At 48.3% G+C, this 16,599-nt stretch overlaps 1 protein-coding gene across 2 annotated transcripts in view; it reads left to right on the plus strand.

The window, feature by feature from the left end:
• The window catches only part of JMJD7 (jumonji domain containing 7), a 312,686-nt gene extending 296,813 nt beyond the window's left edge, over window positions 1-15,873 (plus strand). For both annotated transcript variants that reach the window (XM_069638806.1, XM_069638805.1), the window contains exons 7-8: window positions 12,106-12,265; window positions 14,939-15,873. In XM_069638806.1, coding sequence (XP_069494907.1) covers window positions 12,106-12,265; window positions 14,939-15,027 — 249 coding nt within the window. In that variant the 3' untranslated portion in view covers window positions 15,028-15,873. The remainder of the gene's footprint in view (window positions 1-12,105; window positions 12,266-14,938) is intronic.
• Window positions 15,874-16,599: the final 726 nt, after the last annotated feature.

The raw sequence follows: 16,599 nt of genomic DNA on the forward strand, positions 1-16,599 counted from the left end.
TGGAAGGGGTGTATGTGTCTAGGGAAATGAACTGTGTGAGTGGGCTGCTACAACTGCACATGCATCACCCCCCGGCCCATGTAATGGACAGTCAGCACAACACACACATCACAAAGCTACACATGACAGGTTGCCACAGTGCGCCCGTACACACCCTGCCAAATGAGAGACACAACCAATACTACCTCAAGGCCATACAACTTGAGCCACTCAATACAGCCACCCACACTATGCACCACTGCCTCCCAATGCACATGATGCCTGCACATGAGACATACTGCATCAACCACATCATCACAGTCTATTGATTGACTCCTCCATGTGTGCACATCACTGCACAATGCCATACTTACCAACCACTATTGTCCGCGAGGGCAACTACATATGCACAGGAAGTCGTTGGGCAATGTCCAAATGCCAACGTCGACAACAATGACCCAGGAATGGTAATCACCCACCGGTCCGACCACTGCTTGGCACATATGGATGAATGAATGATGACACAAGATTGCACTGCATCTGATCAAGACATGATACCACAAACGCTGACATGTCCCCCACATTTACATCCCATGTAGGTGATGCTGGATATGCACTCACGCCATGGCTGATGACACCTGTATGGAGGCCAAGGAACAGGCATGAGGAGGCGTACAACAGGGTACACGTCCGCACACGTGGCATGATTGAGAGGACATTTAGCCTACTGAAGGCCAGGTTCCGCTGCTTGAGCAGATCTGGCGGATCACTGCTCTACAACCCAGTGAAGACGGGTAAAATTGTGCTTCTGTGTGCCATGCTGCACAATCTGTGCCTGCGCAGGAACATTCTGCTGCCCCCAGACACATAGGATGATGATGGTGTTGAAGATGGTGATGGGGATGGGGATGGCTCCACACCCTCCCGGGGGGGCACAAGATGGTGGCCAACGATCACGGGATACACTAATTCGCATTTACTTTTGAGAGACGGCACATTGACAGCATTGCATGGATATGACGATGCCAGTGAATAAATGGATTGACTGCAAATGAAATGATGGATGTCCTCTCATTAAAAAAAATTCAAAGGTGATATATTGTAAAGAAAACAGGAAAGAAGGTGCATTGGGTAGGGAAGCTGTATACGCGTGACCACCCACCACCCAAACGTACCCACCCCCAACCAGGCCCCAAACTACTAACCGCCTAATGGACCTCCCCCACCGCCCAAATGTACCCACCCCCAACCAGGCCCCAAACTACTAACCCCCTAATGGACCTCCCCCACCACCCAAACGTACCCACCCCCAACCAGGCCCCAAACTGCTAACCGCCTAATGGACCTCCGCCACCACCCAAACGTACCCACCCCCATACACCCATCGTGTCCCCGAATGTCATGTCTACCGCCATCCCCACTTGGCACTATTTGCGGGGGCATTTATGCCCAGGAGTGTCCTTGCCGGCGGGTCCAGTCAGGCGACTAGAGCGCCTCCGTGGGCTGGCAGTGGCAGAGCTTGATGGGGGTTGTGCTGGCTGAGGTGACTGCTGGGGTGACTGTGGGCACACGTCCTTGAATCGCCTGCTGGGCAACCAACATTGACTCCGCTATGCTGGATTGCACACCGTTGCCTTCCCTGACATGGTGTGCCAGGGTGACGATGGTGGTGGCAAAACGTCCAATGGCCCTGGAGAGCCGACACACCGATGCCGCATTGCTCTGACGCTGCAGCCTCGCCGCCTCCTGCTGCTGCCTGGCCTCTTCACGCTGCAGCCTGGCCTCTTCACGCTGCAGCCTGGCCTCCTCCAGCTGCCTTTCCACGAGCTGCGTCAGGGTGGCGTGTTGTTCCTCAATGCGCTGCATGCGAGTACTGAGCTCAGCCATGGAGGGCGTTGGGGAGCGCATGGGGCTCTGCAGTGTTTGGGGGCTGAACTGTAGGCCATGGATGGATGACAGCTCATCCGTGTTGTCCCCCTCACCCTGTTGTACAACTTCGCCTGCATAGCCGGGGCACTGTCATCACTCGATGCATCCTGCTCAGCAGTGCAGATGGACTGCAGGATGGCATCCGGGGCCATGGTGGGTGATTGCATGGGGATGGTGGCATCCACTGGTGCTTGTGGGCACGATGCAGCTGGTGTTTCTGTGCCTGATGCAGCTGGTGCTTCTGTGCCCGATGCAGCTGGTGCTTGTGTGCCAGAGCAGCTAGCATCGTCCTCCTGGGCAGGAGTGCTGCGTTGGGTGCGTGCAGGTGGCCGCTGCATCGTCTGTTGCCCGTCGTCGCTGTCACTTGACATGGCTGTGGGGATACAGAGTGCATGCTGTTATTTGTGGGATGTTACTTGATGTGTCCATCACATGCATCAAACTGAACGATGCATGACCACTTGCATGTACACACTTATGACTATTGATGCACTCAGGTGTGTGTGTCTCTGCTTCCACTCAGGCACGCAGTGTGTGCATGTCCTGGGAATATGCATTGGGGATGTGTTACTTGTCATCTGGGTTGTCAGTGGGCCCATTGGGTCACTCCTGCCCTGGCTGGGGTGGGGGCATGGTCAGTGGGTCCATTGGGTCACTCCTGCCCTGGCTGGGGGGGGCATGTTCAGTGGGTCCATTGGGTCACTACTGCCCTGGGTGGGGGGGGTATGGTCAGTGGGTCCATTGGGTCACTCCTGGGGTTCATTCACACTTATGGCTTTGTATTTTGTGCACTTACCGGCATCTGCAGGTGGGCTCACTCCTGCCTCTGCGTCTCCGATGCCGTGGATGCCCTCAAGGTGCAGGACACTGCTGCAGCGCTCCTCCCACGACTGCAACTTCAGAGGGGATGCAGGGCCTCCACCGGTGCCAGTGCTGTGCTGGCGATGTGCAGCAATGAGGTTGCGCACCCGGAGCCTGAGGTCATCCCACCTCTTATGGCAGTCCTTCACAGTGCGTGTCGTCACCCCAACCGCTGTGCACTTGCGTGCTGCTTCGGCCCACACCTCCTTGCGACGTTGATGGGTAGTGCGCCGCTGGTCTGCGCTGAAGAGCATTTCGGCATGCTCCACAATGTGTTCGACCAGTACTGTGAGCTCGGCCTCACTGAAGTGCTGCTTTTGCTGTCTACATGCTGGGATAATGGATACCATGGTGGTAGTTCTATTCTCAGTCTCAGGGAGGTGTTCTGACACCTGTGGTGTCTGAGGATGGCAGTGGATTGTGTTTTATATAATGACCACCTCTCTGTTTCCGTTTTTTTTCGTGGTCATGGTATTTCCGCTTCCAGTGATTCCGTGTCCGTGACGGCGGGGACGGACACAGGTTTTTCACCGCTTTTTGTGGCGGTATGTGTAACGCTCACCTGATTCCCGTAGAGGCGCCGGTCTTGACTGGGCGTATACCGTATCTTCAAAGGTGATGTGTAACACACGGCTGGCTCTTTGGGCTGGACCTCTGTGCACTGTATGTCTGGCTCGAAGGGTAAGATGTCTGCAGATAGAAAATGTGGGATTAATGAACTGGGTTATTGAATGTCTCTCTCTTCTTCCCTTTCTCTTCTCCTGTAGAACCCCAAAGGTTAACGCTCTCACCTTAGGTAAGTGAACGCCGTGCTCTCCATCTGCCTCGAGGCAGGGTGCTGTAACCAGTTTCTTCACTGGATAAGGGGAGCAGGCCTCTTGACTTCAGAGGACTGCTGTCCGTCGTTTACTGCACGAACGGTAAGTTTCGAGTAATTCTAATGTCTTTAAAGTCTTTAGTAATGATGTCTCTTGTTTTGCAGGGTTCCGGCGATGGCGGATGGCGGGCTGAAGTGAGTTGAAGATGGAGCCCATGTGATGAATAGAAGCGCCTGGAAGCACGTAAGTAAGCGCTTGTTGCCTGCTTCACGATGCGCTCTAACTGTCTTTTTATTTTGCAGGTACAAGTTCGGGGCGGCTGCAGGGTGCCGGAATACCCACTGGGTTAGATGTGGAAAGGAGTAATGGCATGTGAGTATTAAAGTTCCCCAATGTCTTTAAACGCACCTTGTTTTGTCTTTCAGATGCGGGATGCAGCGCCGAAGGCCTCCGGAGCGTGCGAAGAGTTGGTAAGCTTTTGTCTTTCAGATGCCGGAATGCAGTGTGAAGACTTCCGGAGCGCACGAAGAGTAGGTAAGCCTTTGTCTTTCAGATGCCGGAATGCAGCGTGAGGCGTTGGTGACAGCCGATGGACCAGGTAAGTGAAGAGCTGTCACTGAAGACCGTAATGCTAACCTGTTCTTTCTTGTCTTTATAGGTGTTGCTGAAGACTGGATTCAGAATGGTAAGCCTTTTTCCTTAGGCCCAGGATCAGATGCAGAAGACACGATGAGCGTTCTGCTGCTGAGGATGCAGAATAACGCAAAGCAAGATTCATCCATCGGGTGTGGTTTAAATAGCCTCCTGTAGTGCTTAGGTGTCTCCTTCCACAGCCACGCCTAGGTAAGAAAAGAGTTCCTGCTTTCCAGAAGAGTTCCAGTGTTCTGAATCTAGGGAGTGGCTCCTGCCCCACCCAACAGGAAAAGTAGTTCCAAACAGAAGAGGATCAGAGACTCAACTGGCAGGCAAGTAAGCAGCATGGTCTGCTGCAGGTAAGTCCACCCAAGCATTATGAGCCCGGCGCTTCCAGCGCTGGGACTGGGCATATTTATGAGCCTGGTGCCACTGGCGCCAGGACTGGGTCCAAAAGGTCCCAATTGGGACTGGTTGGCACTCGGAACCTGGGTTATGGATCTGCTTCCAAGGGCGTTGGGAAAACCCTGACCTTTTGGAAGCAGAGATCATGACAGTACCCCCCCTCAAGGCCCCTCCCAAACCGGGCTTCTCCGGGGGTTTTGGCTTGTCAGGAAATGTTCAGTGAAATCTTTTGATTAGGCGAGGAGCGTGGACATATTCAGCAGGTTCCCAGGATCTCTCTTGGGGGCCGTAGCCTTTCCAGTCAATTAGGTAGAATAGTTTAGATTTGGAGATCTTGGAGTCCAGAATGCTTTTGACTTCAAACTCAAGTTCTCCATCAACTAGGATAGGTTTTGGAGATTTGGTTAGTCGAGTTTGAGGTTGCACGGGTTTTAATAGAGAGACGTGGAAGACCGGATGTATCTTCATGTGCGGGGGCAAGTCCAACTTGACCGCTACTGGGTTTACTATGGTAGTGATGGAATAGGGACCAAGGTATCTTGGGTTGAATGTGCGTGGCCCTTTTAGAGGTAGATATTTGGTGGATAACCAGACTTGATCCCCTACTTGATATTGAGGGGCTTCCTTCCGATGTTGATCTGCTCCTTTCTTGTATTGTTCTTTAGCCCTTTGAAGGTGAGAAACAGCTTCCTTAAAGGCTTGGTTGATTGTAGAATGCAGGTAGTCTACTGCTGGTGTTTCAAGATCTTGGAGGGGATCCAACTCCGAGGTTCGAGGGTGACTGCCGTACAAAAGAAAAAACGGGGTTTTCCCAGTTCCCGAATGGACAGAGTTATTGTAGGCATATTCGGCTATCCAAAGGATGTCTTTCCAAGTTTTTTCAGTTTGTTGCAGCATGCAGCGTAAATATTGTTCCAGAGTTTGATTGGTCCTCTCGGTTTGTCCGTCGGTCTGAGGGTGGTGACTGGTCGATAGTCTCACATCAATTTGAGCCGACTGACAGCAACTTCGCCAAAAATGAGAAATAAATTGACTACCTCGATCCGAAATTAGAACCGAAGGAAAACCGTGCAGTCGGACGATGTTTTCGAGAAATTCTCGGGCCAGAGTTGCTGCTGTTGGCAAGCCTTTGAGCGGAATGAAATGCGCCATCTTGGAGAATAAGTCCACGATTACTAGAATCGTATTGTATCCGGAGCATGGAGGTAGATCGGTGATGAAGTCCATAGAAAGCGTATGCCAAGGGCGAGGTGGGATGTCAATAGGGCGTAAGAGGCCTGCTGGTCTTTCCTTTTGACTCTTGTTTTGAGCGCATACTCCACAGGACATTATAAAGTCTCTGATATCTTTTTTCCAAGACGGCCACCAGAAGTAGCGCTTGATCTTTTCTGAGGTCTTGGCCATACCGGGATGTCCTTCCATTAAAGAATCGTGATAACAAGAGATTACTTTTTTCTGTAAATCTGTGCTGGGTAGGTATAATCGTTCTTGGAAATACAATAAGTTGTCCTTTACTGCAAAGTCCTTTCCCTGCAGATGCCAATTCTGTATGTCTGCTGGAGTTACAAGTTGCCTGGCTTTATCCTTAACTTCCTCTATGGATTCTGTGGCGATTACACCCAGAATTCTTTGTTCGGGAATGATTGGTACAGGTTTAGGGTTGATCAAGTGTTCTTCCACTCCCATCCGAGAAAGGGCATCAGCTTTACCGTTTTTTGTACCAGGTCGATAGGTAATTATGAAGTCAAACTCGGCAAAGAATAATTCCCAACGGAGTTGTCTAGAGGATTGGGCTTTTGCGGTTTTCAAATATTGCAGGTTTCGGTGATCCGTAATCACAGTAACGGTGTGTCGGGCCCCCAGCAGATAATGCCGCCAAGCCTTAAAGGCAGACTTGATAGCCAGAAGTTCCTTGTCAGTAATCGTGTAATTGATTTCAGGAGGCGAGAATTTGCGGGACCAAAATGCCACGGGATGCAACTGATTGGTTACCGGGTCCTTTTGTGATAGAACTGCCCCCATGGCAAGGCTTGAAGCATCAGTTTCCACGATGTAGGGGAGTTCGGGGCGAGGGTGTTTTAAGATTGGTGCAGAGATAAATGTAGTCTTCAAATCCTGGAAAGCTTGTTCCGCCTCGGTAGACCATTCAAAACGTTTGTTTTTCTTTAACAAGGCAGTGATGGGCTGGACTATTCGAGAGAATTCGGGGATAAACCTGCGGTAAAAGTTAGCGAAGCCTAACATGCTTTGCACACCTTTTACGGAGGATGGTGATGGCCATTTGAGAACTGCATCGACCTTCTTTGAATCCATACGCACTCCGCCAGGTGATAATATGAATCCCAAGAATTCAACTTCAGTCACGTTGAAAACACATTTTTCCAACTTAGCGAAAAGTTTGTGTTGACGCAATCTTTCGAGGACCATTTTCACGTGTTTCCGATGTTCAGATTCCGATGAAGAATAAACGAGGATGTCGTCAATGTAAACAACAACACACACATCTATGAGCTCTCTGAGGACATCGTTCATAAAATATTGAAAGGCGGCCGGGGCATTACAAAGTCCGAAGGGCATGACCTGATATTCAAATAGCCCATACTTGGTGCGGAAGGCCGTCTTCCATTCATCGCCCTCTTTTACTCGTACCAAGTGGTAAGCTCCTCTAAGATCCAGCTTTGTATATATGCATGCTTTTCTGACTTGGTCCAGGAGTTCAGGGATCAAAGGTAACGGATATCTATTCTTAACGGTGATCTGGTTCAGGGAGCGATAATCTATACAAGTTCTAAGGTCTCCTTCCTTTTTTGGAACGAAGAACAAAGCTGAAGAAGCAGGGGACTTGGAAGGACGAATAAACCCATTTGCCAGGTATTGATCCAGGTATTGTCGAAGGTGAAGGTTCTCAGGCTCGGTGAGGGCATAAATTCTACTACAAGGAGGAGTAGATCCAGGTATCAGGTCGATCTGGCAGTCATAAGATCTATGAGGAGGTAGAGAGTTAGCCTGATCCTTCCGGAAAACATCTTGGTATTCTAGGTATTCGGGAGGTAACTGGGGAGTCTCTGAAGAAATTGCTGCCAGTGCAACACCAGGTGGAGGGTGACAAGTAGAGACACATTCTGGAAACTGGACCGTTCTTGCTCGCCAATCGATCAGAGGATTGTGTTTCTCTAACCAAGGTATTCCTAGAATAATCTGAAACTGAGGGGCCTTGATCACATCGAACACGATCTTCTCATGGTGTCCATCTTGACTTACTAGCGTCACTTCTTGAGTGGTATGCGTTACTGGCCCGGAGGCTATCTCCGTACCATCCACCGTAGTAATGACGTCCTTTACAGCCTTGGGACAAAGAGTTAGATTCATCCTCAAAACCATTTCATGATCCACATAATTGCCGATGGCACCGCTGTCGACGTAAGCTTCAATTGCATGTAATCGATCCGGATTATCAGGGCTAATGAGAACCATAGGTATCACGAAATCCGAGGTCACGGAACTGGTTTTCACGCTCGGCAAGAGGACCTCTATTCTTGTCGGGCGAGGTTGTTTCCCTGCTCAGAGTTTGTAACTTTGGTAACTGCAGCTCCTACTGCCTTCTTGGCAGGTTTCACCGGACAGTCTCGAAGAAAGTGCCCTGAGTTTCCGCAATAGAGGCATAATTGCAACTGTTTTCTCCTTTCCCGCTCCTTTTGTGTTAGAGGACCTTTCAGACCCCCTATTTGCATGGGTTCCCCGGAGTCTACTCCTTTGGAAGGAGTTGGCGGTTTGGAAAATACTCTAGCATCAAACTTGGAACGATCGGCCTTCCTGTTCTGCAGTCTGTGATCTATTTGAACGACTAAGTCTATATAGTCCGAACAATCTTGTGGGGGATTCACTACTTGGGCTAACGCATCTTTGAGCTCTCCGCGTAGACCTCTATAAAACAGCGTAATCCTTTTGTCCTCAGGCCAGTGAGTTTCCACTATCAGTCTGTTGAAAGACGCAATATAAGCCAAAAGGTCTTGATTACCTTGTCGCAACGAAAGAAGCTCATTGTCCAAGGCCTGCCCCTGTGAATGTCTTGCGAACAGTTTTTCCATACTGAGCTGAAAAGCTTGAAAATCATGGAGGACCGGATCATCTTGATTTACTAGAGGGATCGACCAGTCTGCCGCATTGCCACTAAGGTACGAAAGCACGAAAGCTACTTTAGCTTGATCAGTTGGAAAGGCTGCTGGCCGGCATAAGAAATGCAACCGGCACTGATTGATAAATACTGCAAACCTCTTTGGGTCACCAGAAAATCGTTCGGGCGGAGCCAGAGGTACATTCCCAGGTAGGTTGATCTGCACTGGATTCATAGAGGATGTAGAAGGAAGATTTCCCCCAAATGCGGGTAACGGGGTCTGTCCGGCTTGTGACTGTAGCAATTGTCTAGCGAGATCATCTGTTCGCTCCTTGGAAATAATCAGTTCCCTTCTTAGAGCGTTCGTTTCCTGATGGGCTGCATGCACTTCTGCCCTTAGTTCCCCAAGTAACCGGGCTAGCTGGTCGGTATCCGAGGTTTCCATAGCGCCTGGACGGGAGTTTTGTGGTAGGCTTTGCGTTCTGTAACGCTCACCTGATTCCCGTAGAGGCGCCGGTCTTGACTGGGCGTATACCGTATCTTCAAAGGTGATGTGTAACACACGGCTGGCTCTTTGGGCTGGACCTCTGTGCACTGTATGTCTGGCTCGAAGGGTAAGATGTCTGCAGATAGAAAATGTGGGATTAATGAACTGGGTTATTGAATGTCTCTCTCTTCTTCCCTTTCTCTTCTCCTGTAGAACCCCAAAGGTTAACGCTCTCACCTTAGGTAAGTGAACGCCGTGCTCTCCATCTGCCTCGAGGCAGGGTGCTGTAACCAGTTTCTTCACTGGATAAGGGGAGCAGGCCTCTTGACTTCAGAGGACTGCTGTCCGTCGTTTACTGCACGAACGGTAAGTTTCGAGTAATTCTAATGTCTTTAAAGTCTTTAGTAATGATGTCTCTTGTTTTGCAGGGTTCCGGCGATGGCGGATGGCGGGCTGAAGTGAGTTGAAGATGGAGCCCGTGTGATGAATAGAAGCGCCTGGAAGCACGTAAGTAAGCGCTTGTTGCCTGCTTCACGATGCGCTCTAACTGTCTTTTTATTTTGCAGGTACAAGTTCGGGGCGGCTGCAGGGTGCCGGAATACCCACTGGGTTAGATGTGGAAAGGAGTAATGGCATGTGAGTATTAAAGTTCCCCAATGTCTTTAAACGCACCTTGTTTTGTCTTTCAGATGCGGGATGCAGCGCCGAAGGCCTCCGGAGCGTGCGAAGAGTTGGTAAGCTTTTGTCTTTCAGATGCCGGAATGCAGTGTGAAGACTTCCGGAGCGCACGAAGAGTAGGTAAGCCTTTGTCTTTCAGATGCCGGAATGCAGCGCGAGGCGTTGGTGACAGCCGATGGACCAGGTAAGTGAAGAGCTGTCACTGAAGACCGTAATGCTAACCTGTTCTTTCTTGTCTTTATAGGTGTTGCTGAAGACTGGATTCAGAATGGTAAGCCTTTTTCCTTAGGCCCAGGATCAGATGCAGAAGACACGATGAGCGTTCTGCTGCTGAGGATGCAGAATAACGCAAAGCAAGATTCATCCATCGGGTGTGGTTTAAATAGCCTCCTGTAGTGCTTAGGGGTCTCCTTCCACAGCCACGCCTAGGTAAGAAAAGAGTTCCTGCTTTCCAGAAGAGTTCCAGTGTTCTGAATCTAGGGAGTGGCTCCTGCCCCACCCAACAGGAAAAGTAGTTCCAAACAGAAGAGGATCAGAGACTCAACTGGCAGGCAAGTAAGCAGCATGGTCTGCTGCAGGTAAGTCCACCCAAGCATTATGAGCCCGGCGCTTCCAGCGCTGGGACTGGGCATATTTATGAGCCTGGTGCCACTGGCGCCAGGACTGGGTCCAAAAGGTCCCAATTGGGACTGGTTGGCACTCGGAACCTGGGTTATGGATCTGCTTCCAAGGGCGTTGGGAAAACCCTGACCTTTTGGAAGCAGAGATCATGACAGTATGTCCGTGTGCGTGGGTGTTTACGTGACGACGGTGACACCGTTTCCGCCTTGGTGTGTTGCGAGCGACCCACAAGCCGTAATCGGCTGTTCATTCCACAACCTTGCGGTCACAGAAAAGGTGTCACCGTCTTCACGGAATCACCGGATTCCAGACCGGCAGACTCATAATGAGGACCACTGTTGTGACTAATGCAAATGGCCTGTTCATATCTCTGTAGGTGGGTAGCAAACATCACTGCTAGCACCACCCAGGTAATCTTCGTGCCATTGTTTCCAGAGAACACAAAGGTATACATGTATCGCAGACTGCCCTGTGTGTAAACCAAAAAGTTATCTACTCACATAACATTCTCATGCTGTCACTGACCTCTGACAGATCTACAGCATCTTCGTTCCCCTAACTCCTCTCACCGCCACTAATGAGTAGGGATGGGCGTAATTGGTTCTTGCGAAACAAAGTTATGATATGATATGTCATTTATAATGCACCTATACACAAGTGTTTTGAAGTTGGTGATATTCCTCTCCAATTCCATTTCACCAGTGGGTGGGATTTTTTTTGCTCCATTTGTTTTGGGTGAATTTCATATTTCTTTGAAATATTGTTTTTTCCTCTCTGTAATGTCATACTTTTCTACCCCGAAGTATTTTGAGGCTGCTCAAAAAAACGAACATTGGGGGAAAAACAAAATGTAATTCAGGAAACGGACTCTGGGTGGCCGAAATTGGCGAGGTGGGCGAATTCTGTCTGGAATTCTGCAATTTTTCCACCTTGCGAACAATTTAAGCGACCACAACTCATGAGGCAATGCGAGTCCTTTGTCTCCCCGTGGGTTATGGCACCTCGTGCAAACGAATCCCTCCTGCTGGGCTATCCAGTACTTCCTTAGCCCTCAAATTGAGACATTTTGCTTGCATCTTTATCATATTCAGTGAAAATAGTGAAGGAACAATATAGACTAGAAAAATGTCAAACGAATTGTCATTATTTTTGTAAGTCAGTGTTGCTGCTGGAAGAAAATACTGTATTTTGGTGGTAAAAACGCAAATGAACATTTATACTGCTGAATTAGGAGGTTAAGAGCATGCAGGAATGAAAAGGGAAACTGAATTCACCATCTCACCCCAACTCCCATCATCCAAAAAAAGAATGTACACAAAACAAAGTCAATGAAAAAGCTTGAATATTGACAACAATATTTTTGTCATTGCGGTAATCCTATTGAAATCTGTATCACACTTTTACTGTGAAATGGAAAATAAAATAACAGCATACATTATTTTCAAGTAAATTTTTTTACTGGAATATGCACCTTGTTGGTCAGAAGTTGGGATCGGATCGAGGAAAGTGGATAAGAGAGAGAAGCAAGGTTGGTAAGGGCGAAGCATGCAGTTACACCTTGTGCCGCTTTCTCCTTGCAGGTGCCCTGGATTCCACTTGATCCTTTAAATCCAGACTTGAAGCAGTACCCATCTTACGCTCAGGTGAAGCCGTTGCGCTGCACACTCAAGGCCGGCGAGATGCTCTACCTCCCCTCCCTCTGGTTCCACCACGTCCAACAGTCTCAAGGCTGCATAGCAGGTAGGGGGGATGAGCGGCAGCACACATTTCACTTTCGGCCACAAGCATGCCTGCACAAATGCCAATTTTGTATTACTTCCACCCATGACTCCTACAACCAATATTCTGAAGCGAAGGCATTTTTTATAGGAAAACTCTTTAAATTGTAGGGCACAGTAATTGTATTGTATTGTATTGTATTTGGTTATTTATATAGCGCCCTTTCCCCATTTGTATGGCCTCAATGCGCTTTGTGGTTGGAACATCCTCGATGACCGTAGTCAATGTGCTGGAGGTTCTAAGAGTTTTATATTAGGAGATGCTTGTGTCCATTTTTGCCGGTCTAGAACTTAGGTGGCTGGCTAGGCTTGACTAAGCAGCCCAAAAGGTCAGGCACGTGGGTGGGCGCTGTTGGTGGTTTGCGATACAGTGCTATTGTTGAAGAGTCAATGTGTGGCCAACTATACCAAATTTCTTTTCGTTGGTAGTCGATGTATGCTAGAAGCAGGGGTGTTGAGTTACATCAGGTGTTTCAGTGTGGACAGCTATGTGCGCTCTTAGACCGGAAGGGCATAGCCGTCGCTGAATTCTATGGTGCATGGTTGTTTGGCTGTGCTTGTGGCCTGTGTCCACAGACGTGATGTAAGGTATACGTACTGCATGCTTCGATGTGGTTCGGCTGCAGCGTCCTTTGTCCAGTGTGGACGACATGGTCTCATTATTCGTGGTCTCTCTGCTGCGAGAGTCTGAGCGGCGAGTGAGGTTTATTGCAGTGTGCCACAGCGAAAACTGCTGCCTTCCCTGGTGTATTTGTCAGGTTGGAATGTGTTGTTCATGGGACGATAGTTGGTCAGGGTGAGCCAGTGCGAATGCGGCCATTGTTCGTGTTGTAGTTGGAGGAGCATTAAGGTTTATTGTGGCCTGCATCAGCGATTGCTGCTGGCTTCCATGTAGTATTTATCGTGTAGGAGTGTTGTTGTGCATGGGGCGACAGTTTGTCAAGGTGAGCCGCTGCGAATGCTGGCGGCATCAGAGCTTTGAATGGTGTATAGGAATGTGTAGTTTAGAGATGGGGAGGTGTTCAGGAGGAAGTTGGGAGCCAGGTTTTTAGGGCCTTTCTGAATTTCAGGTGGTTTTCAGTGTTGCGAATGTGTAGGGGTAGGGGGTTCCTGATAGTTGGTGCTTGGACGGAGAACGAGGACCCGCCCAGCCTGGAGGAGTTTGAGGTGGGACCACTTGGCGATATGCTATGCAAGATCTGAGATTCCTTGAGGGCTAGTAGGGCCGGATTTTGTCTTGAAGGAATTCCGGGCCAGTGTTGTGGATGGCGCGGTGGGTGATGCACACAGCTGTAAAGGTAGTGTGTCGACCAATCGGGAGCCAATGGAGGACTTTTAGTGTAGGGCTGATGTGGTCTCTGGGGGGTAGGTTAATGAGCAGGCGTGCTGCCGTGTTTTGGACTCTTTGGCGTTTCCTTAGTTGAAACGCTGGAGCGCCTAGGTAGAGGCAGTTTGCGTAGTCTAGGCGGGATAGGTTGATGGCCGAAAAACAGTCGGGTTAGGTGAGGTAGGGGAAAATATGCCTGAGAATTGTAGATGGAAGAAACAGGTTTTAGATACGGAGTTGGTGCGATGGGTGAGGGATAAGTTGGTGTCCAACGTGCATCCAAGGTTTTTACCACGTTTGAAGTTGCCAGTGCTTGTCCTAGGGATTGAGGCCACAGAATCGGTTGGGGAAGGAGGGCTGTTATCCCGCAAACTAGGATTTCAGTTTTCCCAGGGTTGAGGATGAGGTGGTTGGTTGTCATCAAGTGGTCAATATCTGAAAGGCATGACGACCGGTCTGGATTGCCGGACCTTGATGTTTTGGGATTTTAAGGATGATCTGGGTGTTGTCTGCATAGTTGTAGCAAGTAACATTGTATGAGCGAATGATTGTGGGCAGGGGTTTTAGGTAGAAGTTGAAGATTAGGGGAGATAGGGATGCTCCTTGTGGGAAACCTGTTGTTACTGGTCAAGAGGTGGATGTGAACTAGTGGAGGTGCATGATTTGTGAGCGATTTGAGACGAAAGAGAAGGTCCATGAGAGGGCTGTGTTTCTGATTCCTAGTGTTTGTAGCCTGTCTATTAGGATAGTGTGATCGATGGTATTGAAGATGCAGAGAGGTCCAGTAGGATGAGTACAGCGCAGCCTTCTGCATTGGCTGTTCTTTTTAGGTCGTCCCAGACGGACACTAGGGAGGATTCTGTTCCCCTGAGTGGCCTGAAGACCGATTGTGCAGGGTCTAGGAGATTGTTGGCTTCGGTGAAGAGGCCAAGCTGCTTGTATGCTGCGCGGTCCATGACTTTGGTGATGAAACGTGTGTTGGAGATTGGCTGGTATTTCTGGGGAAGGTGTGGGTTGAGTGTCGGTTTTTTGAGGATGGGTTTGATGTAGGAGGTTTTTAGGGCTTCCGGGAAAGATCCTAAGTGAGTGAGTGGTTGAGGATTGAGCGTGCAATACTACCTGCACAGGTAGAGGCTAGGATGTTTTTGAGGAGTGTGTGTGAGTGGGCAAGGGTACTAGGGGAGTCGGAAAAGCGCCTATCTGCTACGAGCAAGTGGAACTCCTGTTGTGAGATGGGAGAGAAAGAATCGAAGATTTATATGGGGCTGGGTTTATAGTAAACCTATGTGTGTCTTTTTCTCTCCTTAGTGAATTATTGGTATGATATGGAGTTTGACATCAAGTACACATACTTCCAGCTTCTGGAATCTCTGTCTAAAGCAGTGGGTCAGTTGTGAGCATCTCTGACCAGATGAACCACCTTCCAGATGAAAGAAGATGGAGAACTTTGAGTGCACAGACATTCTACAGCTCAAACAATACAGGACCCTAAAATTGGACAAGTGGTTAGAGAACACAAAGGTATACATGTATTGCAGACTGCCTTGTGTGTAAACCAAAAGGTTATGTACTCGCGTGACATTTGGAGCACCACGCAAACTGTAAGGTCTGTAGTGTCCGAGAAATGCCCAATGGATAAACAGAAACGGAGACAGACACTGGCGTGGAATTTTAAATGTTATCCTTGTTTACATGAAATGTTCCCATTTCGATGTGGAGTGGCTGCATTTGGTGATTAGCATTTGTTTACAACTGAGCGTTTTTTACAGATACCTTCTGTAATTTGTTTTGTATTCTCATCATTCAGAAAGCACCTATTAATTCCCTGAATAGATTTATAAAAACATGTGGCAAACCCTGAGGTGCCAAGTTGTTTAATCTAAATATTTGTAGTGAAATGGTTAGATGATTCATTTATTGATGCTCTCCAAACAAGCAAAACATCCATTGCTAATTTGTTTGTACAGCTTGAAAGACATCTGAAAATTATTTGCAGATCCACAAATCAAGTTAACTTTATTAAGTGAATGGGTTAATGAGCTCAACCTGGATTTCTATCCTCCATTTAAAGCAAATATCTAATACTTGCCCGAATTCCCCAAAACCTTTCAAGGAGGTGAATACAAATATTGCTAGGCAGTTAACACATTGTTGTATTTTGGATCTTAATTATTTTGTCATAATTATTGAATACTTTTTCCTGCTTGAAAAGCAAGTAAATAAAACAAAATATTTTAACGTAACATTTGTATTTAGTCTTATTTCAATCTAGCTGATCCTCCCTGCTCACTTTTTTAGTTATATTTCTACTGTCACAACTTTTGTATTGAATCTCTTATGTAATGTTTTATATCTGGTCCTAAATAGTGTTACTGTTACCATTTTCAGTACCGCTTGGTGCTTCGGGACCTGCACTGGTTAATTTGGGGTGAAAATTTGCTAAGAGTAAGGTTCTCTAGCTGCAGTGTTGATGCGTGCAGATCATAAGAAACTAAGCTCTGTGTTCGGGTAAGCTTTTAGATGTTTTGGGATGCATGGTGCCCAGTGAGACCCAGCATAGGCGTACACCACATTGGTTTGTTTTGTTTCAATTGTGAATATATGTAATGATATAGTTGTGTTCATGCACATAAGCCAGGTACTTTGAGGTTATGGTCGAAGCTGTTTGGCATGGAGGGTTTCAGTTGTAATGTGGACGGCTGTGGTGTTTGGGAGGATGGAAATGTAGTTGGTAGTTAGTACCGACTTTGGGTGAAGTGATGCCACAGGGTTCCTTCATCTATCTGGAGTATGGGACTGCTGATGTTTCCACAGGTAAACCCAGTAATTGTATCTGTTAGTTTGTATTTGTTGTGGTTTGGCCATAAATGGGTCAACTGTCTTGTTGGCCTCTTGCCTGTATGGTCTAGACTCTTTCGGATTTGATTGGTGTCTGCCTGTATACAGAGTCACTTGTTCAGTTGTTATAT

Source organism: Ambystoma mexicanum, chromosome 14 (genome assembly GCF_040938575.1).
Source record: "Ambystoma mexicanum isolate Mex_15411 chromosome 14, UKY_AmexF1_1, whole genome shotgun sequence".
NCBI lineage: Eukaryota > Metazoa > Chordata > Amphibia > Caudata > Ambystomatidae > Ambystoma > Ambystoma mexicanum.